The 23,814-nt window shown below is 42.4% G+C and overlaps 1 protein-coding gene and 1 long non-coding RNA gene across 6 annotated transcripts in view; one reads left to right on the top strand and one right to left on the bottom strand.

Annotated features, from left to right (window-relative positions):
• The window catches only part of TMEM65 (transmembrane protein 65), a 53,899-nt gene extending 32,007 nt beyond the window's left edge, over positions 1-21,892 (bottom strand). For 2 of the 5 annotated variants that reach the window (XR_005224246.2, XM_037892031.2), the window contains exons 1-2: positions 21,125-21,892; positions 12,342-12,422 (exon numbers count right to left, since the gene is read on the bottom strand). Coding sequence is in view for 4 of the 5 variants with exons in the window: in XM_037892031.2 (XP_037747959.1) it covers positions 12,342-12,422; positions 21,125-21,476 (433 nt within the window). In the remaining variant the exon portion in view is untranslated. The remainder of the gene's footprint in view (positions 1-12,341; positions 12,423-21,124) is intronic. The other 3 variants (XM_037892033.2, XM_037892034.2, XM_037892035.2) reach the window with 3 other exon arrangements.
• Positions 21,893-21,989: 97 nt separating this feature from the next.
• Positions 21,990-23,814, top strand: part of LOC119565548 — a 56,647-nt gene continuing 54,822 nt past the window's right edge. The window contains exon 1 of the long non-coding RNA XR_005224247.2: positions 21,990-22,439. This is a non-coding gene — a long non-coding RNA (uncharacterized LOC119565548). The remainder of the gene's footprint in view (positions 22,440-23,814) is intronic.

The following is a 23,814-nucleotide window of genomic DNA, read 5'->3' as shown; positions in this document are numbered from 1 at the left end:
CTCAGTGGCTATTTGGACTAGGTATTTAGTTGTTCTTGTTAGAGAACACTGCACTCATTCCTCATGTAAAGAGTTAGAATAACCCAGCTTTGACATCACAAAAGCTCAGATCATTGTGGCCAACTCTTTGTTTGCCAATAAGAGGCATAAGAGCTCTCTTGCCAGTCTAAATAAAATCCATTTAGAATATATGATTTAAATTAACAGTCTCCACATGTGGACTTGTCAATTTTGACAATGTCCATTTAAAATACAGTATCAATAATACATTCACCTCTTACGTTATTTTGTTCCCATCCCCATATATCAGTTCATCCAGATTGCATTCTTCTCATTCCCCATAACTCATATTACCACAGTTATAAGACGTTTCTATTCTTCTTCCTTAAGAAGTCACTGACAGTCTGGTTTGGTATTTAGAGCTCCACCACTGTTGCAGATAACCATTTTATTGGTTTCCCCCGCACTGCAAGTTTTATAGTTTGATATAATTTCGTTTTACTTCTCTAGTCCCGCTATTGAACAAATAAAATAAAATATGGAAAGATTAATGATAGATGCCAAGTTTCCTCCATGGAATATGCTAAAGAATATGGCAATTAGGGCTGGATGAAATTTAAAATTCAGTTTCGGTCAACACAAAAATATTCATAAATTTGTGTCGACTTTGCCAAACAGTTTTGATCAAACCAAAAAAATAAGAATAAAAATGGTAATTGTGAGGATGACAGACTAGGTGCCAGCTCACGCCAAGGCCCCTGGGCCTCACTGAACACTGACAAATGCACAGCTGGCATGACACTTGAGTGTTAGCACTGTTAAAACAGATGTTAAAATTATAAGAATGTGTTTAGACATTATAAAATGCTTGTAGGATGCTGCATGTATTAATCTTACTTCTTATATATGTATCCCATGTTATACAGTAACATGTAAGTGTTTGCTCTGTATCTATCAAAATGTTTGCTAAGACTATAAACCCCCACAATCAGGGGAGAATCACTACCAAGCATGAAATGCTAGTTTACCACAAGAGGTGTCATCTTCTCCCCAATGAAAGAAGGCCTATAGATGTCAGACAAGTAATTGTGGGACATCAGTGGACAATTTGTTGATTGCTTCCCCCCAAACCCATGAAACAGAGACATGGACAAACTCTCCTCCCATCAGCTTGAGGTCTGGGGGAAACGGATAAAAATCCCTGTTAAGAAAAAAACTGTCACTGTACTGCTTGGAATTCAGAAACGGCAATATTTCAAAGCACAAGCAAGGGATCCCCAAGCTGCTTGGCTTAGCCCCACAAGACATATAGATCTTCCATATTACAGCAGCTACTATTACCTTTTGGAACCGAAGACTCTCTCATCTGCGTGTGTATAGTTACCTGCTTTACTTTGGAAATAACATTTCTTTTTCTTAATTAATAAATCTTTAGTTAGTATTATACAATTGGCTACAAACATTGCCTTTGATTTGAGATCAGAGGTACAATTGACCTGGGATAAGTGACTGATCCTTTAGGACTGGGAGAACCTGAATATTGTGATTTTTGGTGTAAGGGACCATTTATCACAAAAGGCAGGCTTGCCTGGGTGGCAAGATAGACCAGAGTGCCCGAGGGACTCGAATGTGAGCCCATGTAAAGGCTGTTATAATGCTTTAAGACAGTTGTTCTCAACCAGGGGTACATGTACCCCTGGGGGTACACAGAGGTGTTCCAGAGGGTACATCAACTCATCTAGATATTTGTCTAGTTTACAAAAAAAGCACTAGTGAAGTCAGTACAAACTAAAATTTCATACAGACAATGACTTGTTTATACTGCTCTATGTACTATATACTGAAATGTAAGTACAGTATTTATATTCCAATTGATTTTACAATTATATAGTAAAAATGAGAAAGTAAGCAATTTTTGAGTAACAGTGTGCTATGACACTTTTGTATTTTAGGTCTGACTTTGTAAACTAGTAGTTTTTAAGTGAGGTGAACCGGGTACGCAAGACAAATCAGACTCCCAAAAGGGGTACAGTAGTCTGGAAAGGTTGAGAGTCACTGCTTTACGAGATCACACTTGTTACCTGGTTGATGAAATCTAATTATAGAATATATAACCAGTCTGTGTTTGTGCCCTGTTCCTTGGAAGTCTGCCCTGAGGTTGGCACTCATGATCATGAGCTATTCTAAACAGCTTGACTGTAACGTCAAAATGAAGGCACCAGGCTATAGTCATTTTCAGTCTCTTTCCCTGGTCCAATGACTAGCCTTGTCAATCATGGTGGCAATTCATAATTAACTAGGGATAGTCACTGAGCCAGGGAAAGAATGAAAATGACTATAGCCTGATGGTTAGGGTACTCACCTGGGATGTGTGAGACCCATGTTGAAGTCCTTGCTTCAATGACCGACTATTTATACACAGTAGAACAGCTTCAGCAAGTCCAGTCATTAAAACATATTCTGACAGCCATATTTCATCAATGTAATGTACACATTTCAGATAAAGATTTTGTAAAGATTTACATGCATACATTTTTTTAAATGAATTAAAGAAAGCTGGCTGGCATTCAATAGTGGATGGGATTTTTATATTTTTGAGTATAGCCAAAAAGCTATAAAAGCGAACCTAAATTAGGGCTTGTCTACACATTCAGCGCTGCAGCTGCACCGACCACTGCAGTACGTCTGGTGAAGACACTCTATGCCAGTGATTCTCAGCCTATATACCACGGTGGATCACATATGCAGCTCTGTGTGTTATGCGGGCCACATCCACACAATATATATACTACCTGTATGGCACTCAGAATGTCACATGGGCTGCAGCTGTGTGCTGATTGGGCTGCAAGTGGCCTGTGGGCCACAGGTTGAGAATTACTGCTCTGTGCCGATGGGAGAGCTCTCTTCATGAGAGGCAATAGCTATGCTATGCTAGCTAGCTAAGCCCTGCCACCAACATAGCGCTGTCCACACTGACACTTACGACAGCATAATGTAGGACACTCATGGTTCACTCATTCACACCCGGGAGTGACAAATTATGCCGACATAAGCTGTAGTGTAGAGACAGCCCTACTGGAAGTAAAGCAGCAAGAGACAAGGGTTGTTTTAAATATGCAAATAAACCGGAACTGGATGATCTAAAACAAGCAAAAGCATGTAGGCTTTTGTTTTTAATTTTAAGCTTTTAGTCCCTACGGCCACAAAAATGACCATCCGATTATGAAGAGGTAGTGTTGTTTCAGGCCCAATCCACACTGCAGTAATAACTATATCAGCAGATGCTTAGAAACATCACTGTTCAAATAAGGATTTCTGTTTGTAGTTTGGACAAGACAATTCTTCATGACCTAGGCTGTAATGTGATTGCCTCAGTTATAGAGCTGTGGTAGCCCCTTACATTACAAACAAACTTCATATTGGAATACAAATACCCATCTCAGATTAAAGGTCTGGCTCTGCCAGCACACAGTTATGCAGGGCATGTTACCAAATCTGCAGATAGATCAAAAACAACAGGCCACTAAATAGCGTTAAACCTATTGGACAAACTACATCACCGCTGAAAGATAGGTGAAAACTGCCCCATTCAGATCAGCTGAGTAGGAATGCTGAAAGCTGATGAGTCTAGCATTGATGTTAACTATTTAACTACTAGTCATTGAGCAGAAAGCCAGCTATTCAGATTGTAGACAAAGTTAGAATAAACTACTCCACCACTTGTATCCAGAAACCTGACTTCTGCACATGATTAAGTATGCTTTGAATTTTATATATTTAATTTGAAGGTTTCAAAATGCTTTTCAATTTTCCCTTAAGGCAAATTATGAGAGAAACTGAGGCACTACAATTATCTTGCCTCTGGTTGCACCAAGTAGATGGCAATGCTGGGAACAGAAACCAGAACTCTCAATTCCCAGTCCTCTACCCCAATCATTTGTCAAAACATTAAGGGTAGGTCTACACTTCTAGCTGATGTGTAAGAGACATACCCGTGGTCGTTTTGATTGAACTAGCACCCTAAAACACAGTAAATGTAGCATCAAAGATGTGAACAATTAGTCACACCAAGTATGTATCTGTCCAAAATGCTAGGCAAGTACTTGGGACAACTAGACTCTCCTGCCATTCCTGCTGTCCTGGCTACAGCAATCTGCAAAGATCAACGTGGGAAAATATCATACTAGTCTGAGAGCATGGATCATTTTAGGTGACATGCACAAAACGGAACAGGGTTCCAATGCTGTGCTCAGAGAAAGTATTTGGGGTTACTGTGCAAATAAATCATTAAATCACCATATACCAGTGTGTAGCGGGGGGGGGGGGGGGGTGTCGGGGGGGCTATTAGATTTACAAAATACAGAATACAAAGATAGAGAAGAAACTGTTGATAGACTCACAAGTAATGTATCTGGAATCCTATATATATATAAATATTACATGACAGGATACAAATTTGGAGAGGAGACAGAGAAGGGCAAATGAATCTAAGTAGTCTAAAAGGAATTTGTCATAATTCAACCAGGAGAAATGATGAACTTCAGTGCGATTAGAAGGTTTCCCAAATTTTGAAAGGGGTTAGCAGATGTTATTTTATCACAGTAAGACAATCAATAAAATTACAGTCAAAAAGGTAAAAAACTGGAAACAGAAGAGGAAACTCAAACAATAGCTACAAATAGAGGATGAGCATATGGTGAAAAACTTACCAAGAAAGATATCTGAATCAAACAGCACTGATGAGTTCGAGACCCTACATTTATTTTGGAAAAGAAAGCAATTAAAGGGTAGGCTGAGAAAGCTGGAAGGTAGATTAACAGGGGTGGGGGTTTGTTTGTTTTTTTTAAGGTCAGGTTTGGCCTGATGGCCTTTCAGTTCCGAAGACATATATCATAAATATAAAGGGAAGGGTAAACACCTTTAAATCCCTCCTGGCCAGAGGAAAAACCCTTTCACCTGTAAAGGGTTAAGAAGCTAAGACAACCTCGCTGGCACCTGATCAAAATGACCAATGAGAAGACAAGATACTTTCAAAGCTGGGGGACGGGGGACAAAGGGTTCTCTCTGTCTGTGTGATGCTTTTGCTAGGACCAGAACAGGAATGCAGGTCAGAACTCCTGTAAAAAGTCAGTAAGCAATCTAGTTAGATATGCGTTGGATTCTGTTTTGTTTAAATGGCTGATAAAATAAGTTGTGCTGAATGGAATGTATATTCCTGTTTTGGGGTCTTTTTGTAACTTAAGGTTTTGCCTAGAGGGATTCTCTATGTTTTGAATCTGATTACCCTGTAATCTATTTACCATCCTGATTTTATAGGTGATTCTTTTACTTTTTCTTTAATTAAAATTCTTCTTTTAAGAACCTGATTGCTTTTTCATTGTTTTTAAGATCCAAGGGTTTCGGTCTGTATTCACCCTTACCAATTGGTGAGGATATTATTATCAAGCCTTCCCCAGGAAAGGGGGTGTAGGAGCTTGGGGGGATTTTTGGGGGGAAAGACGTTTCCAAGTGGGCTCTTTCCCTGTTATATTTGTTAGATGCTTGGTGGTGGCAGCAATAAATTCCAGGGACAAAAGGTAAAATAGTTTGTACCTTGGGGAAGTTTTAACCTAAGCTGGTAAAAATAAGCTGAGGGGGTTTTTCACGCAGGTCCCCACATCTGTACCCTAGAGTTCAGAGTGGGGAAGGAACCTTGACAACATATGTTCTTAATGCATGGTTTCACTATGACAACTAACTACAGTGGCATCATATGCTTCCATTTTCTCGTCTCCAAAGCCAGAGCACATCTGCTAGTTTTAAATATAAACAGGGGCTGTTGTTTTTCCTAACCGCCAGTGCTACAGACAACCTGGACTCTGAAAAATCAAGTTTTTCTTTCTACATCATGCATCAGTATAAATTAAGCTTCTGTGGTATATATGGGGTTCGCACAAATAAGAGGGCAAATTTTGGCATGGCAATTGGAAATTAGTTAACAATTCTGTTGATGCTTCATGAGAAAGAGCTGGCTTCTATTCTCTCTCTCTCATAGCCCTTGAGTATCAGGAACAAATCTTATATTTGTCACTAAGGGAAGAAAATATTACTCTAAACGCGAACTGGAAACTTATCAAGTCAGAAGATGTCATTTCATTTTTCAGTGCAGAACCACACTTTGAATATTCTTTGAAAATTTAATTTTAAAGGCCAGCCTATTGGAAGCCAGCTTTGATATGCAATCGCTTTTTTTTAATTCTTAAAATTATACAGGTTCTTCGATAGCCTATTTTATACGTTCCATAGAATATGGTCATACAGAAGTATTTAAAACAATTTCCTTGGCTCCTTGACAGGAGTGAAGCCTAATAAAATAGAATAAAGTATGCAACCATGAAGAAAGTAGCTCTCATGACACTGAAATCCACAACAAATATGTTGGATTTTTCTAGCAAATTTTAAACCCCCTTTATTTACACTATAGTAACTGTGGTTCTTCGAGTTGTGTTGTCTGTATTGGAATCTTTTAGTCAACAGCATCCACTCGGGCTGTGCCCTCACACTCCCGAGTACTGAGCAGAAAGCAGTCCCAATAGCTTCTCAGTTTTCTTTGCCAATACAGAATGCAGGTGTGATAAAGGTCATGGAATACATATGGACAGCATCTCAAAAAAAAAAATCACAGTTATTGTAGGCTAAGTAACAGTTTTCTTCTTGGAGCAATTGTCCATATGTATATTCCACTTCTGGTGACTCACAATCAGTAATTTGATGTGTACGAGGAGGGTGCTCAGAGTCAATTTATATAAGGATTGCCATCCAGCTCTGCAAAAACAACAACCAGATCTCAACACCTCAACCAAGGAATAACGTCTTGTAACGATATGGACTAATCCCCACATCGCCACTTTATAAATCTCAGAAACAGATATGCTTCTCAGGGAAGCTAGAGAAGCTGCCTGAGCTCTACTGGAATAAACCCTAATTTGCACCTAAGGATCTAAACTGGATTATTTCTAATTAGTGTTAATGCAATTAGATTTAGATAACCGCTGGATAGATACAGCCTGGCCTTTTAACATGTCTGGCCATGATGTTAAGTGAGTAGGTATGTGATCCCGAAAAACCCGACAGGCATTGTATATCTCCCGAAGTTTCAGCAGGCTGATGAGAGGGAGCTTCCTCTTCTGAACACAAGCCCCAAACTTTTAATGTTCCCAGATGCACTCCCCAGCCTATTGCACAGGCATTCGGTAATCACTGCTTTGATCGATGGAGGGCAGGAAAAGGGGACTCCCTGACACACATTGTTGTATTCCATCCACCACTGTAAAGAGCGAAGTATTTCTGGAGGCACCTCGACAAGGGTGCCCCATGTCTGCAACTTGAGCGATAGACTAACTTCAACCACCACTGAGGAGGGTAAAGGCACAACCTCACATATTGCATTATGTATGTGCATACAGCCTTATGGCCCAGTATCCTCAAGCATACTGAGATCATGGTCAAAGGGTGCAACTGGAGATCCCAATGAAGTTGCTGAACTGTCTGGAACTTTTCAGATGGAAGAAAGGCCCTCGAATTCATAGAATCTATCAGGCTTCAATGAACATAATTTTCTGAGTTGGGTACAAAGTTGATTTGCCCCTTTAAGAACAGACCTAGATGATCAAAAAGGTCTAGCGTGAAAAGTTGACAAGACTGAGGACCTGTTCCTTGGATAGTCTCACAGTAGTATATCACCCAGGTGCAGGAAGATATGAAGTCCCCTCCTCCTGAGGAAAGCCACCAGTACCCTCCATGCATTTGGTAAAAACCCATGATGGGGGCTGATAAGCTAAAGGGGAGGGACCATATACTGGTAGTGGTGGCCAGCAATGAGGAATCTGAGGACCTTCCTGTGGCCTGGGAAAATTGCCATGTGAAAATAAGCATCCTGGTGGTCGAGGGCAGCAAACAGGTCGTGATTCAAAGCTGAGAGAATGGTAACCAGAGTACCCAGGCAAAATCTAATGTACTTAATGTGTCTTGAGAGCACAGAGATCGAGGATAGGTCTCATTCCCCCCTTTGGCTTTGGGGATTAGGAAGTACCAGGAGTAAAATCTCTTTCCGTGAAGGTGATGAGGAACCTCCTCGACAGCCCCCAGAGTACACAGGGTTCATACCTGCTGTAACAGCAGTGAGTTCTGAGAGGGATCCCTGAAGACAGATAGGGTAGTAGGAGGGGAGTGGGGAAAATGGAAAGGAAATGAATGCTATAACCCAATCTCATGGTGCTCAGGACCCATCTCTCCATAGTTACTGTCCCCCAAACACCGTAGAAGTGAGACAGCCTGACCCCACATAGCTAGGGCGTGGATACGACACAGACAACTGAGGCACTGCTCTCAAAATGCCCAAACAACGTGTCTAACCAAAAGAGGAAGAGGATGGGCCATTTGAGAAAAAACTAGACCCAGAAGGTTTCCTTCTCCGTGATTTGTACCCCTTTCTGGGGAAATCTTGATGCCTCACAGGGAAGGAGGACTGCTGGAAATACCACCGAGGATGACACTGCTGTTGGTTCCCAAAATGACATCTCTTTGGAGCCTGGGTGTAAGTCCCCAATGAGCATAGGGTGACCAGGAGACCTTAAAAGAATGAAATCTCTCCTCAGTTTTCTTCAAGGATAGGAAGCAACCAAATGGCAAGTACTCTATGGTTTGCTGGATCTCAGGAGCTATGCCAGAGTTTTGTAACTATGAGATTCTTCTCATTGTTATGGCCAAGGCCCCGAGCCTGGATGAAGCACCGACTACATCCAGGGCTGACTGTAAGAATGTCTTGGCCACTAAATGGCCTTCTGTAATAAAGGCCTTGAACTCCTGCCTGAAAGATTCTGGCAACTTGTCCACAAATTTGGACATAGCATCCCAGTTCACAAAATTATTTTTCGATAACACAGCTTGCTTGTTTGTAATGTGCACCTGCAAAGTGGGAGTCAAGCAGATCTTTCTCCCCATCAAATCTAGCCTTTTGGACTCTTTCTATAGGCACCGATTTAGATCTTCCCTGTCTTACTTTCTCATTTGCCACTATATCAGTCAGAGAATTCGGAGCTGGATGAGAGAAAATAGACTCAAAGCCCTGCACTGGCACACAGTATCTTCTGACAGCGAGCTTTGCTGTGTGCATTAGCAAAGCAAGGGCATTCTACAGGGATTTACCAGGCTCTTGTATTGCTTTGTTTATAGGGCTGCAACTATCCAAGGAACCGATGGTTGGAGAATAGCCACCAATGCGTAGGTGTTTTCCTGTACAAACTCAGCCTGAATTCCTAAGGCCGATGCCAGGCAACTAAGCAGATCATGAAAAAATCTGAAGTCATCCAGCACTGAAGACTCAGTACTCCTGTGTCATTTGGCGATGAGGAGAAAGATATAGTTGGGACCAATGGAATCCCTTGAAGAATGACATCTAACTGCCATAATGGTTCAGGATACCCCAATGGCAGAGGGAGCCGATGGCTGCAGGCCTGGTGGTTCTGGCAAGGAGCCCGTTGTAGGTACAGGTGAACTCACCCTACAGTGTACAGACAACCAGCATTTCTCCAAAACAAAGGACTTCCACAGAGGCATTGTCAACCAGAAAGAACTAGGCCAAGGTCTCATGTCTCTACTGCAGGAATGGTACCAATCCCATTACCGACTGTGATTCCTGCTGTGTCTCGATGACCTTTGAGATTGAGAGCGATGGGAAAGGGGAGGGAGCTTGACTGTGAGGATCCCTCCAAATAGCTTGACGGTGTTGTTGGGGTCACTGGATGGGGCCACTAAACATTCAGCATCATCCATAGCTCAACCTCATGGTGCCATTGGTACCAAAGGAATGTTATAGCTATAACTAACTGCTTACTATGATTCTTTCTGTATTCACAATAAATGTGGTATTTTGCCTTTTTCCCTTTTAAATAAGATCCTGCTGGTTTTTATTTTATTGATATAACACAGGGAGGAGACCGACAGTCTCAACAGGCACCTAAGGCAGTACTGAGTCAACAGTACAGGCCCTCTCTGCTCCCACCTCAGTACTGGAGAGCATGTTGATAGTCCCACTCTACCAGTATACCGGAGACTCTCAGTGCTGCTCAGTACTATTCTTAGGCAGAGAAGTCAAGTCCGACCTCCGGAATGGCCCTGGGCTGTATTATGAGGTTTTTTCCTCAGATATCCCAATGGTTCCTCTTCCTTCTACATGAGTAATTTGTGCTTGGCTGAGAAGTCCCAGCTCTGGTGCTCTTTGAGGGGCCTGACTTTCCAAAGTGGTCCACAGCATCCAGGCAGGCTTCAAAGTCTGCTCGAGAAGGCGCTGCTTCAATCTTAAATCTCTAGCCATCTGGTTCCTCTTTTTAAAGAGCTTACAAATAGAGTGCCTTTCCTTAGTGCGTCCTTCCCCAAGGCACAATCAACATCTATCCTCACCAATTTAAAAACAAGAAGTACAAAATGAATAATTCAAACAAGTCTTCCAAAGGAATCCAAAGAACAAAATGTAAACACACTATCAGAGATGAATGGAAAATGGCAGACATGCTGAGGAAACATCATTTAATAAACTAGAAAGAAGAGAAACAGCAAATGCTGACATGCCGTATCTCTGCTAAAGGTTAGCAAAACCTGGGCTATATATTAAAAAACTGACATACTTTATTCTTTAGATAGACATAGTGCAATGAACACTGCAGAAGTACTTTCAACTTCTTTCATATAGCACTGAGAGTTTTTGGATGAAAAAAATCACATCCGTTGGATAAAACATTCTTCTGAACTTCTGCCTTTAAAACCAAGTAAATATGGTTCATATGGGACAAAAACTGAAAATTCAAAAAGCCGTCAGAAATGAAAGGACAAATTTAATTGCAAGCGTTGTTAGTACATGTCCCAAGACTCAAGCAAGCATGCTATTTGTTATGAAGGAAAGTTTCACACAGAATAAGAGTAAACTAAAAGAAGATACTTTTTGTTTTTGAAACGGTTCCATGATATTTTTAAAAACAAGCTATTTCTATATATTTTTTAAAATGGAACTAACTTAACAAGATTTGTGAAAGTTACCCTGACTTCTCTGCTTCTATACTGTATCTACCTGTATTCCGTGATCTTTGTCTTTTTATAATGTAAATTCGAGAGGAAACAGACTATGTCTTCATAATTCTGAACAGCACCTAGTTCACTCTGGCTAAATAAGATCGGCAGTGGCTAAGAGCTGACAATTCAGGGTATACTTTTCTCGTTGCTTAAGTGAAACGCCACATTTTATTTTCTTTTAATTTAGAAGACACACCAGAACTAAGCCCCTGATGGAGAAAATAATGGAACTAAGCATATGCACACTCTGAATACCGCTTATGGCTGCTAAAGTGTTCTTAACTAGGATAGTAATGTGAACTGTAAAAATCAAACTACACATTTAGTGTTAGCAGAATGTTGATCTCCTCTAAAAGTCCTACTATATCAAAAAGTAGCATATTTTCCTGTAGAAAAGTTAGTTAAAAATCTAACTTCTTACAGGTATAAATGTCTTCCTTTTACAGATATAAGATTACTACTTTTACATATATTTTCAAACTTAGACCCTGCTCCTGAAAACACTTATGTATATACTGAACTTTATGTATGTAAGTAATCCCATTACCTTCAACATGTCTACTCACGCACTTGAAGTTAAAACACGAGTAAGCATCTGCAGGACCAGGCCTTAAGGCTCAAATTTGTAAAGACATGCATGTAAAAGTGTGCAAGCATAATTTATGAAGTAACTTGGCACAATATATATGCAAAATTGCACATGCACAATTTTGAAAATTTTGCCCTAAATCTAAATCAGAATATTCCATTCCATTTCACCTATGAACAGTAATTACTGCTTTGGTTTTTGTAAAAAAAAGTAACAATATTTTTAGTGGTGAAAGTATTTCAGTACTATGGTACTGAACATTTAGTGTACCAGATGTAGCTCTTTCCTAGCAAAGAGATGCTGATGGTATAAGGTACATGTTGCCAATGTTTACAGAGTGAACAAAGCTATTTCAAAGAAGCATGCCTGTTTCAGCATTAACTAAAAGTTATGATATAGTTCATAAGCCTCTCCACAAGGAGAAGGAAAAGAACAACTTTCTACAATTGAGCTAAAAACATTCCCATAATAATTTCTGGACTTAGCTGACATTCTTGAATTATAAACAGAACTGCAAACTTTATTCCTGCTAACAAAACATGCCAACTGCTTCAAAACAAGCAAGCAGAAGTATGTCAAACTGATAAATTTCCTACATTTTTTGTGCTGCATAAAGCCAGCAAACATAAAAGAGATTTTACCATACCAAAAGTACTAGTTGACTCTGGTGATGTTACCCGCTTCGTTGCCTTCTCAAAGGGTACCAGTGGTTTTGGGTATCTGGATGCTAAACGTTTTAAAAAGCAAAAACAGGAACAAGTCATTCTCTAGTAGCTTATATTATTTAAAACCATTCCAGCTACCATAATTTACCTGCCAGAAAGGATAGGGCCTTAATAACTGATAGAGAGGCCTAATCCTGTAAACAAAACTCCCACTGATTGCAGCACCATTGGTCTTTAACAAGATGTTTTCATGACAGTAAAGTCTGTAGCATCAGGCTCTGAGAATTTCTAGAGAACTATTGAGAATAGAGAAATAGATGCCATATCAAATTAAAGAAGTGGTCGTCATAAAAATATACAGACAGAACACTGCAGGATGGAGCAGAAAGTGAAATCTGGTGAATGAGTCATAAAACGAGTTAAATTGCACTGAACAGTTTGTTGCTGAATCTAGTGTAAAAATGGACAGCTATATGTTTAGACATTTTCTGAGATAAATTTCAGGCTAATTCTGTTTTAAATGATTAAATGCTTCCTTTGTAATTTAGGCTATTAAACCCTATCCCACTTTTGGTACTCTAATAATATATCAACAGCCTCACCCTGGAGTGCTTTCTATAAGAAGCTCCTGTTTTCACAGGTTATACACACGGAACCAGGATCAAGTCCTAAACAAAACCAACACAATGTTAGGTTTGCAAGTTTAAACACAAAACAAGTCAGGAAATTAAAGTTAAATTTCTCAAAGCAATTTTAACTTGACCATATGGCATATTAAGGTAAACATTTAATTTAGCAAAAATACTACATGTGTAATAGGAATGTTATCTTACCCCCATGAGAAATTTAAAATTGAGTTTCCCAACTATTTAAATTTGCAATTTTATTCTTGGATTGACATAGCGTTGTGTATTTTTTTAAATAAAGCTTAAATATGTAGAGGAATAAAGAAAACTAGGTGAAGAACTGCTGAGTTGCGCAGCTCTGTAGTGCAACCAAAGGTACTTATGCCACTAGAAACAAAGATTTTCAGCTCCTCAAGAGCAGTACATGTTAAAGCTTTTTTAACTTTGTAGATTAATATTTTTCAAGTTCTCAGCTCAGAAGGCTCATAACTGAGGTATCCAAAGAAATTCCTAGTCTTCAATCTTTTCTCTCTTCTCCACCTGCATCTGGCGCTGATTGTTTTGCAGGCTACAAGAGGTGCTATAACCTTAGTGCCACCCACATTTGTGGAGGGAAAGATTAGCATGAAACTTCATCCAGACTATTTTTTACAATGCAAAATAATTTCATCTAGGGATGAGGAGAGTGAAGCAATCCAACTTTTGACCCTATTTACTTGGTGGGGTAGTTGTGGTGTTCACTGATGAGGGAGGTCTGACCCTGGCCTATATACAGTAATACAGTTACCTGTGGAGTTTTTAAGCCCAATTGGGCATTCAGTTCTCCCTGGCTAAACGCCATAATAGAATGCCTATCTGAACAAGGCAGAATCCACAGTTCCAGCCATCAGAAAGGGGCGTGGCTGGGGCAGACCAACAAAGCCAAATCTGCTTTGCACAGCAACTTGCTTCATTGAATACTTTGACTCAAAAGCTGCTGTGACAATTTTGTGGATGAACAGAGGGGTCGTGATTCTGACAAGAAAATACATTTTTTCCTCAGGCCAAGTATTGTACCAAAGCAAATAAAGCAAGACTTAACTCTGAATGTCCCTTGGTTGGGCTGGTTTGCATGTATTATATACACACATTCTCTTTTACCAAGAAAGCATTGTATATTATTCACACCTTATCACCTACAACTTCTGCTATTTGAACAAATTATCAAAGAATGTATTTAACATAAAACTGAAATAAATTCTTAAAGTTAAATATGATTTATTGCTGATAACTGAGCTAATTGCTGTACATGTCAACAGAAAGTAGCAATGAAAGGCTTCTGACTTTCTACTGTGGTGTAAATGCTTACCAATTATATTCTCTACTACAGAAGACCGTTAGCATTAATGTATGTTGCTCGGCTTCTCTACACAGAAATATTAACATAAAGCATCAAAAAATAGTAATTCTTGGATTCCCATAAATTGATGCTTTGTGTAAAATATATTCAAAGTACAGTAAGATTGACCAAAGTTCAAACTCAATATTGTTTGCATTTTCTTTTAACATTCTAGACAAGCTATATGGCAGTTGCTGTACATGCCTCCTTTATACAGAGACTTGACGCTAGTCTTAGAGGCTCAGAAAAGAAAAAGCACGGTGAGATGGTGGAGGAAATGTATATTTCCATCTGAAATATCTTAGTCTCATTGATTCTATGAATCAACCTTTTGCACTCACTAGTGGGTTTTGCAAACATACAGCTGAAAGAGCTGTCATATTGGAGTAGAACTGTTTGACCCGTCAAAGCAGCTTATTCTTGAGAAACTGTTATGAATGTTTAGCAACACAGGCACAAAATCTGCCCAACCACCGATTATCAAAACAATGATGAAATTAATCATTTTATTCTCCCACTGAAAAAAAAAAACTGCTTGCCTCGGGAAAGCACAAACCATGTAAGAGTTAGCCAGAAGGCAGATGGTTCCACCTATGCATAGCTCCAAATCCACCTGCACATATATACACAATAGCCATAAAGGGATGCCAGAAGAATCTTCCCTTCAGCTTCAACCATATCTGCCATATCACAGTGGCAGAAACATTCCCCACAGTAGACCAACTAGTCTACCCAAAATATGCACACACACATAGTCCCAACCCTACCCAGTGTAAGGAAGCTTATTTTGCAGAGGAAATGATCCCAGCAGAATCATGTAAGTGGTCACTGGGTCAAAGAGTGGCACTCAACCCACTGGTCTTGGTACGCTTTAGTACACTGTGCAGGGGTGTTTTCATGAAAGTCACTTCAGAAATGTAAGTTTGATCAAACTGAAAGTAGAAAACTTGAACGTAACCATCTTTTCACTGGAAATTTTTTTCTACAGACCTTTCTTAATTTTCATCAAAAGATGGTTTTGTCACATAAAAGGAAATTTAGAAGTGTAAATGAGTCTCTGTGTAAAGTCATTTTTGACACCAGCTGTAAGTCTTCCCCACTACTCTGGAATCAGTGACACCTCCTTCCTCTGACCATGTTTTAAAAGGATGGGGCAGAGAGAAGAAATTAACTTTGTCTCACTGCTAAGCAAGCTTATCGGGGCACCACTTTTACTCAGAAAATAAAGCAAAATTGGAAGCAGTCCAGGTATATTCAAAACAGAAAAGGGAGGAATTTGTCAACCCCACCACCTGGTGATTTTATAATTGTAAAGAGGGAGGAAGTAAAATATGATGCGAGTCCGGTCCATCTGTGTGACTTTAAGATAATGCCTGTAAGGGACAGGTATTACATTTACAAACTGTATTTTCCAGGAAGAACAGAAACTCTGAGACATAATCCTCAAGCTTCTCTGTCTGAGAACAACTTGCAAAGGATTTCCATGTTACAAGGGGAAAAAAAAATAATGTTGTAGATACAGCACACTATCTAGTGATGTATTGTCAAAATTTTAACATGGAACGCTTTAAAAAAAAATGTATTCCACCTCAACTGTCAGGACATAGTAAGGTAAAATATTATCCTGACAACACAACCTAAAACTCCTTTTCTATACTTTTTCCTCCTCCCAGTCTTCCTACCCAGAGCTACATGCTCTTGCTCCACTGCTCCTGTGAGAGGTTCCTCTATGTCAGTGATTCTCAACCAGGAGTATATGTACCCCTGGGGATACACACAAGTTTTCCAAGGGGTACTCGACTCGTCTAGATCAATGTTTTTCAACCTGGGGGTTGCAGCCCTCGGAGGATGGGGGGGGGGTTCCACAGGACGTGTTTAGGGGGATTGCAAGTGCAGGGCTGGCATAAAGGGGTGGCAAGCAGGGCAACTGCCCAGGGCCCCACACCACAGGGATTGCTGCAAAGCTAAGTAGCATGCTTCAGCCCTGCTGCCTGGGGCTCAAGCTTCTGACAAGGCTTCCAAGTGAAAAACAGGCTCTAATATCACAATGAAATGCAAGTAAAATATTCATATTACAATTGATTTATTTTATAATTATATGAGAAAAATGAGAAAGTCAGCAATTTTTCAATAATAGTGTGATGTGACACTTGTGTCTGATTTTGTAAGCAAGTAGTTTTTAAGTGAGGTGAAACTTGCGGTACACAAGACAAATCAGACTCCTGGAAAGGGGTACAGTAGTCTGGAAAGGTTGAGAAGCACAGCTCTATGTGGCTCCCTGCAGGGCACTGCCAAGCACACAGAGACAGGCCTTCTGATTGAGGACTAAAAGTATAAAGGAGAACTTCTGTTTTTAAAGTACACTTCTAGCCCTTTTCTAGATAGCCCTGATAATGTCTACTAGTGTAAACTGATCAGTAGGACTGGTGAAAGAAAACAGAACTTGGGATCCACTTCGGCAACAGGGAGCTGGAGGGCACCTAGAGTTCTCCAACTAACACCTAACATAAAACAAATCAGTTATGCTTGGAATGCATCCCAAGGAATTATCCTATCCACTCAGCACATCCCCGTGCATAGCTACATGATCACGGTGGACAGGAATGGGTTACGTTTTGAAATAGTAATGATATAAACTTTTTTCATAGGCCCACCTGTTCGGATTGGTGGCTTCTAAATGTTAAGGGTGGTGGCTCTGGCTCACCTATCTGACAATTGTTCTTCAGTGCAGCAGTGGTGACAATAGGTAGGTTATTCTTCAGCCTCTGCTGTTAGTGGAAGCTGCAGGCAAGATGTCCTGCCCTATCTAGCTGTAAGGCAGTTGGTAGATGGGACTATATTCTTCTGGTGATGGGCTTGGATAATTAGTTGGGAAACAGGCCCCCTTTGGTTCTTGATGTGAACATGTCTCCTGTCTGCTTACAGTCTCCCCTAACTAATGAGAGTCTCTGCGAGGGCACAGAAGCAGTAGTGAAGGGGGGGGAGGGGTGTAAAAAAACCTACCCTAACTAGGAATTCTTCGTCACAAGGGACACATACTAAAGGCTCTTCTTCCATAAAGGTGTATTTTGTCAAGAGCTGAAGCTTCAGGACACATCAGAAGACCACACACATGAACCAAGTTTAAGTGTATATAGTGACAGAACTGTGCACACTTTTTATTATTTTCTCATCAAGGAGAAAGTTTGTTAGTTGCAGCAGGCATGGCAAGTTAAACGAAAATTCTGAAGGCTGAATTTCTAGTAGCCTGTTAACCAAAAGCGAACCTGAAGCGATACCAAACAAACCAATTCAAGTATGATTCCAGGCAGTCAATTCCTTAATGTCTTGCTGTACAATGAGAAGCCAGAACGAATGCACTATATTACCAAATTCACATTGACAAATACTAGGCACAACCCAGGAAAAAAAAAAAAAAAGGTGAGGTTAATAGATCAGGGAAAGTAACTGGAAGATGTGGTGACAATATATGTTCCTCAAAGGGTATATACTGTCTCCCACATGGAGAAGATATCCTCTAAGGGTATGTCTACACAGCAAAGGAAAACCCAAGGCTGGCCCATGCCAGCCATCTCGGGGTTGTGGGGCTCAGGCTACCAGGCTGTTTCATTACTGTGCAGACTTCTGGGCTCTGTCTGGAACCCAAACTCTGTGAACCTCCCACCCCACAGGGTCCTACAGCCTGGGTTTCAGCCCGAGCTCACAATTCTACACAGCAATGAAACAGCCCCACAGCCTGAGCCGGAGTCAGCTGACACGACCCAGCCATGGGATTTTCTTTGCTGTGTAGACATACCCTTTGAGGATATCTTCTCGATGTGGAATCAGGTTGGATTCTCAATTATCCCCAGTAACCTTTCAACAAGTAGCTAAGATCACTTGAACCCTTTCTCCCACATTACATCATTCTCTTTCAAATGCTGACCTTGTAACAATAATTCTTACTTCTGTCACATCAAGACTGGACTACACTCTACTTGGAGCTGCATTTTAAATCCACTGGGAAGCTAACATTAATGTGGCAACCCGCTCAGCAAGTAAAGCATCCCATTATGAGATTATTGTTTCAGTGCTCCCAGATCTGTCCTGGCTGCCTGCAGATTTCCAGGTGGAGCTGAAGGTACTAGTATAGATATACAAATCCCTAAATGACTCAAGGCCTGCCTACTTAGACTGCCTCTCTCTACATGACACACTGTTGAAGTTGAGACCTGTGGAGACACTCCAGCCAGAGATCCCTCTCACTAAATTGGCAGGGCATTCTAGATGAGGGACCCTTTCCTCTGGAATACACAAACAAACACACACCCAACTCGAAATAGTCTGGATATGCTGACCTGCACGGGAGTCTCCAAAAATTTTTAGAGGGATTTTTGGAGACAAATGTTATTTGAGGAGTAATGTTTACAGAGGATGGAATGGCTATTTTATCTATACTATGTGGTCCATTTATTTATGTATGTGAGGTTCCTGCTGAGTCTTCTGTTCATGTTAATTATGCTATTAACTAATTTTCATGAGTGCCAAGAGTATGAGAGAGGTGCTCCTGGTAACTTTACAGATGATGACAGAAGTCATCATTCAAATACAATAAAGATTAATATGGCCTGTTTTTTTCCTGTTTAGTCTTCTAAATACTCAGTTAATAGGTATGCAGACTATGGATTTTATAGAAATGTAGTTATAGAGGAAGGCTACCATAATGCAACTAGCAGTAGTTTAGCAAACTACTTAATGCAATCTGTTTATCTCTGTATCAATCCTCAAACATTATGTTGAAATAAAAAAAAAATCACATTTCTTCTTGTCCTATTTTATCATTGAATAACTTGCTTTGGCAACTATGCTAAAGAATACAACTATTCACACCTCATGTATTGCTTTGCCAAAAGCTAGCAGTAAAGCTCCACAAAAGCTTGAATTTTCTCAAGAGATATTCACATAGTAATCTTTTAAAATGTCCCTTGCTTTCTATCACAGAATAGTATAGCATTCATTTACACAACAAAGATAAGAAAGGCACATTATTTCTTCAGTGAAACAGAGCTTCTAGGGCTGAATGTTGTAGCTGTTTTCCATTTACTGCAATGTTTCCTCGACACTTGCACTGTACATCTACAGGCCATAAAAGTGCCCTTTCCAAGGACATATATGACAGTACTACTGAAGCCACACAGAGGCCTACCTCAAATATGAGCTGATTTCTTTAATACGTTACAGAATCTTGAATATTTGTAATGAAAAATTATGGTACCTAATAGTTAAATTATAAGAGTCAGAATTTCAAATTCAGTACTCTGCTTAATAGATTTTTTGTTTGTTTGTGTTACATCAAGTTTTGAGACCAAAGCTAGGTGAAAATTTTAAAAACTGGCCAACTGCATGGCATCTTTGGAAGCTTATGAACTGCTGCTTAACACTTTGACATACACAAATGTTACGCTGCCCAAGAATTGCCAAGCTACGGGTGTTGAAGGCAGAGGACACAGTCCCTATGCACTGATACTGCACAATAAAGACAAATTTACCTTTATAAATATCTATCTCATTAGTATACTTTTTGAAGTCACATTTTACATGAGTCTCCTACTTACTCTATTGCCTTTTAAGGATTCTATTGGCCCTAATGCATAGGAGGGAGAAAAGGGTGAATTCTTAAGTCGGACCTGAATACGCCATTGAATCAATAAATCATACCAACATCCAGAAAACTCATACAAGTTGAGTAGTTAGAGTGTGAAAAGGGTTCCTTGAAATCATTTTATTCCTTTTCTCCATTTCTTTGTCATTTTACTTCCATCTCTTTTCCTGGAGTTCTGAGAAGCCTCCCTAAAATCTCACATGCCAAATCTCTAAATTCCACGTAATTTAAAAAGTTCAGAATAGACAATTAAGTCTAGAATGAAACAGCAAGCCCTAGTTTTAACACTTTGTTTTCTGCTTCTTTTTTCATTAAGGTTTTTATCTAATATGGTAAAGAGTTTGCTTTTTCTCCCTGTCCCTCTTTACCAACAACCTGAAGCTAGTATTAATTTAATTGGTCAGCATACAGCACGCTTTCATCTTTATTTCACTATACCCTTCCCCAGTTTGATGCTGGATGTTTTCAAGTCATTCACAGATCGTCTACTTGTTTTACCTCCTCTGCTCTACTCTTCTGCTTCCTAGAATACCTTCTGGAGATTCTCTCCTTCCTGGTCCTAAAGCCCTTCAAACACACCTTCCTCTACCAAAATAGGTTTTACTTTTCAATGAACAGAGATAGGCAAGAGAGAAACCATTACACCAGGCATGTTATTCCTAATTTTTTTTTAATGGAAAACTTTCCGTGAGTAACCCGAGGCCCCGTGCAACATCTCATTTCACTGCACAGCCCAGCTCAGCTCATCAAAGGTACCCTGAAGTACGCGATACAGCCACAGCCACCCCAGCCCGGCTGCTCAGGACACCTGGCTGGGGGAGCAGGCGATGAGGAACCCTTCCCATGTCACTTACTTTGGGGGCAGGGTGTTACAAAGCGTTAGCGGCTGCGGTGGCAGCCTGGCCCCCGTGGCTAATGCAGCTGGGGAACCAGGTGCAGGACGGGGCACAGGCCGTGCACAGGAGGACTTTAGCGGAGGGCTGCGCGTCGGCGTCTCCCCCAGCGCCGGGGGGAACAGGACACGCTCCCAGCTGAAGGGAGGGTCGCTGCCAGGGCGCGGAGATGCCAGGCTGGGCCCCGGCGCGGGCAGGGCTGCGCTGGCCCCCGCCGGCCGCTCACCTTGCGCGATGGCGATGGACTCGAAGCGGTGCAGCTCCCGCAGCAGGCAGCTCCGCTCGGTGGAGTGCAGGCTGTAGATGAAGTCGCGGGCGCCCTGCGCCGTGTTCAGCGCCTCGATCGGCTCCTTCTTGGGGTGGGTGCCCAGCGCCCGCGGGCGGCCGGGCGGCGCCAGCCCTGAGGCCGGGGAGGACGAGGCCGGGGGAAGGCGCAGCCCCTCGGACCCGCCGCGCAGGGTGGCCAGGCGGCGGCAGCAGCGGGGGGCCCGCAAGGACCCCAGGCAGAAAGGGGCGGCGGTGGCGGGGCCCCCCGGCCGCCCCAGCCGCAGCGCCGCCCGGCTCAGCCACGCCGACATCAGCAGGCAGGGAGCGGCGCTAGGGAGCTAGGATCCCGGCCCGGGAGCCCCGCGCGCGGCAGGGCCGGGCACCATCCAGGGCGGAGCCCGGGAGCCGGGAAACGAGCAGCCGCGGCCGGGCTCGGCTCCTTCGTGCGCCGGTGGCCGAGACTAGGGAGGGGGACGCGCCGGGGGGCTCCTCTCGGTCTCTCTGCAGCCGCCTCCTGCGGCTGGGCTCCGGGCTGGGGAAGGGCGAGCCAGTCACAGCTGCCTGCGCCGCCCCATGGAGGCTCCTGGCAGCGGCGCTCTCCCCCGGCCCGGCTGCGAAGGGAACACCCCGGCCGCGCCGCCCGCGGACAACCGAGGGGGCGGCTCCGCGCAGGCGCCCGGCCGATGCCTAAGCGGCGGCGGGAGAGAGATCGGGGGCCCGCCCCTAGCCGAGTGGCGAGCGCCCGGCCCGGCCCCACCCCCCGCGTGTCCGACCCCCACGCCTTGCTCCGAGGCGCGTGGGTGGGGGCGCTCAGCCGCAGGGGAATCCCGGGGAGGCTCCTCCCGCCGTGCTCAGCAGCACCCCCCCCCCCCGGGCTCTCCGCCTGGGCGGGCTCCCCTCCGGTCTCAGCGCTCCCTTGGTTCAACCCCGGCCGAGGAGCGGGTTCGTGCCCGGCTCCACCACTCGGTGGCCTGGGCGCTGCCCGCGGGGTTTCCCCGGCCCGCTGGTGCCAGGGGAGCGAGCCGCTGCGGCGCTCAAGCGCTGGGCAGCCCGGGCGCGTCTCAGCAGCGAGGCTGGACTCAGTGGGAGCGGGGCTTTGTTCGGGCGCGGCGAGCTTGGCCAGCGTTTATACCGCGCTGGGGTCCGGGAGATAGAACACAGCGAGCGTCTGACCCGCCTAAGGCTTCTTCGTGCAACCTGGGGCCGTTATCCCGTGTCAGTGTGTCCCGGTGGAGCCAGCCCCGCCGCCCCGCTCCTTTCCCCCGGGATTACGGGTGAGCTCGCGTCTGTTTTTAGTGGGTGGGGCTGTCGCACAGTGGAGGGGAGGGACCTGTGTGGCCTGACACGTGCTCTGAGGGCTGCATGCGTGCTCTCTCAGAGGGCTGGGTTAAGATGCTGTTTACTTACACATATTCATGGGGTACCGCTCTCTCCCTCGGGGGAGGGAGTCTGGACAACTAGTTTCAGGTAGTGAACCTCAGAGGGCTGTCCTCTCTGTTTTCTGTAGATTACACAGAGACGGTGTGCCAGGTTTAGGCACGTGGTTTCTGATCTTCCAAAACCCATGCTCCTGGGCAAGCTTGAATCATCTCAGAAGTGTGTCATCGTTGTAACTAAAACTGGCAGATTCAAATCAGATTTTGGTTTTTTTTTGGGGGGGGGAAGCTATTTCCTGTTATTACTAATAAATTTGATAAGTAATAGCTTAACATTGATATAGTGATTTACATAATCAAAACATGTTACAAACATCAGCAAATCAATACCCTATCATTTAGGCAGTGGAAAACAAACTATGTTTCACTTCGGTTTCTTCATCCCTTTTCTCTTCTCTTCTCCCTCCCTCCCCCCATGCAACAGGACAATGCTGCAACATTTGGATTGCAATCACTGCAGGGGAATTGTTTTTAAATTAAAAGACAGTTGTTCTTTTTTATAAATGCAAAGATTTCAGATTTCTAATTAGGTTTTGCAATAAAAATGTATTCGTATTTTTTTTTAAATGAGTACTAACTATCCAGTATGATCCTAAAGTGTAATCTTTTTCATCAGAACACTCTAGGACAATTATGTGCCAAAGTTTTAAAGGAATTGGGAAGCTTTTTAAATACACTAACATGCAATCTGATATTTTTATTGTCCTGGAAATTAATTTATGTGCAAAGAAAGTGTCAGGCCTAAATTCATAGTCAGGAGTGTCCAGGGCCTGACAGGTGGCAACCCATTTGTTTAGCTTGCTTTAAAAAAAAAAAAAAAAAAGACACATTGCAATTATTGGTTTTTACATTTTAACTGTTCAGGATCTCAAGCACTTCTGCTACAAGGGGTTTATTTATAAAGTTCTTTATATTGTTGCTGGTTCTTTTAATTGAAAGAATAACAAAGACTTCTGGAAGGTGGAAGCAAGTCCAGATAGTGCAGCATAGTGTCTGCTACTTTTCTGGGGAGAGTGCCCAGGCCACTTCTCCTCTCTCCATCCTTTCTGAGGAGAAGTTAGAAGCACCTGACTGTAAATGCAACAGCTGCCCAACAGCTGCAGAGGATTAATATCAAGTTCTGTGACAAAGATGTCACAATAAGTGGGGTTTCTTCTACGGTGAATATATAATAAATGATGCACTGCTTGTAATTTTCAGCCTACTAAGGGAA

The sequence above is a fragment of the Chelonia mydas genome, chromosome 2 (assembly GCF_015237465.2).
Source record: "Chelonia mydas isolate rCheMyd1 chromosome 2, rCheMyd1.pri.v2, whole genome shotgun sequence".
Lineage (NCBI taxonomy): Eukaryota > Metazoa > Chordata > Testudines > Cheloniidae > Chelonia > Chelonia mydas.
This window is presented reverse-complemented; position numbering and strand designations above follow the sequence as displayed.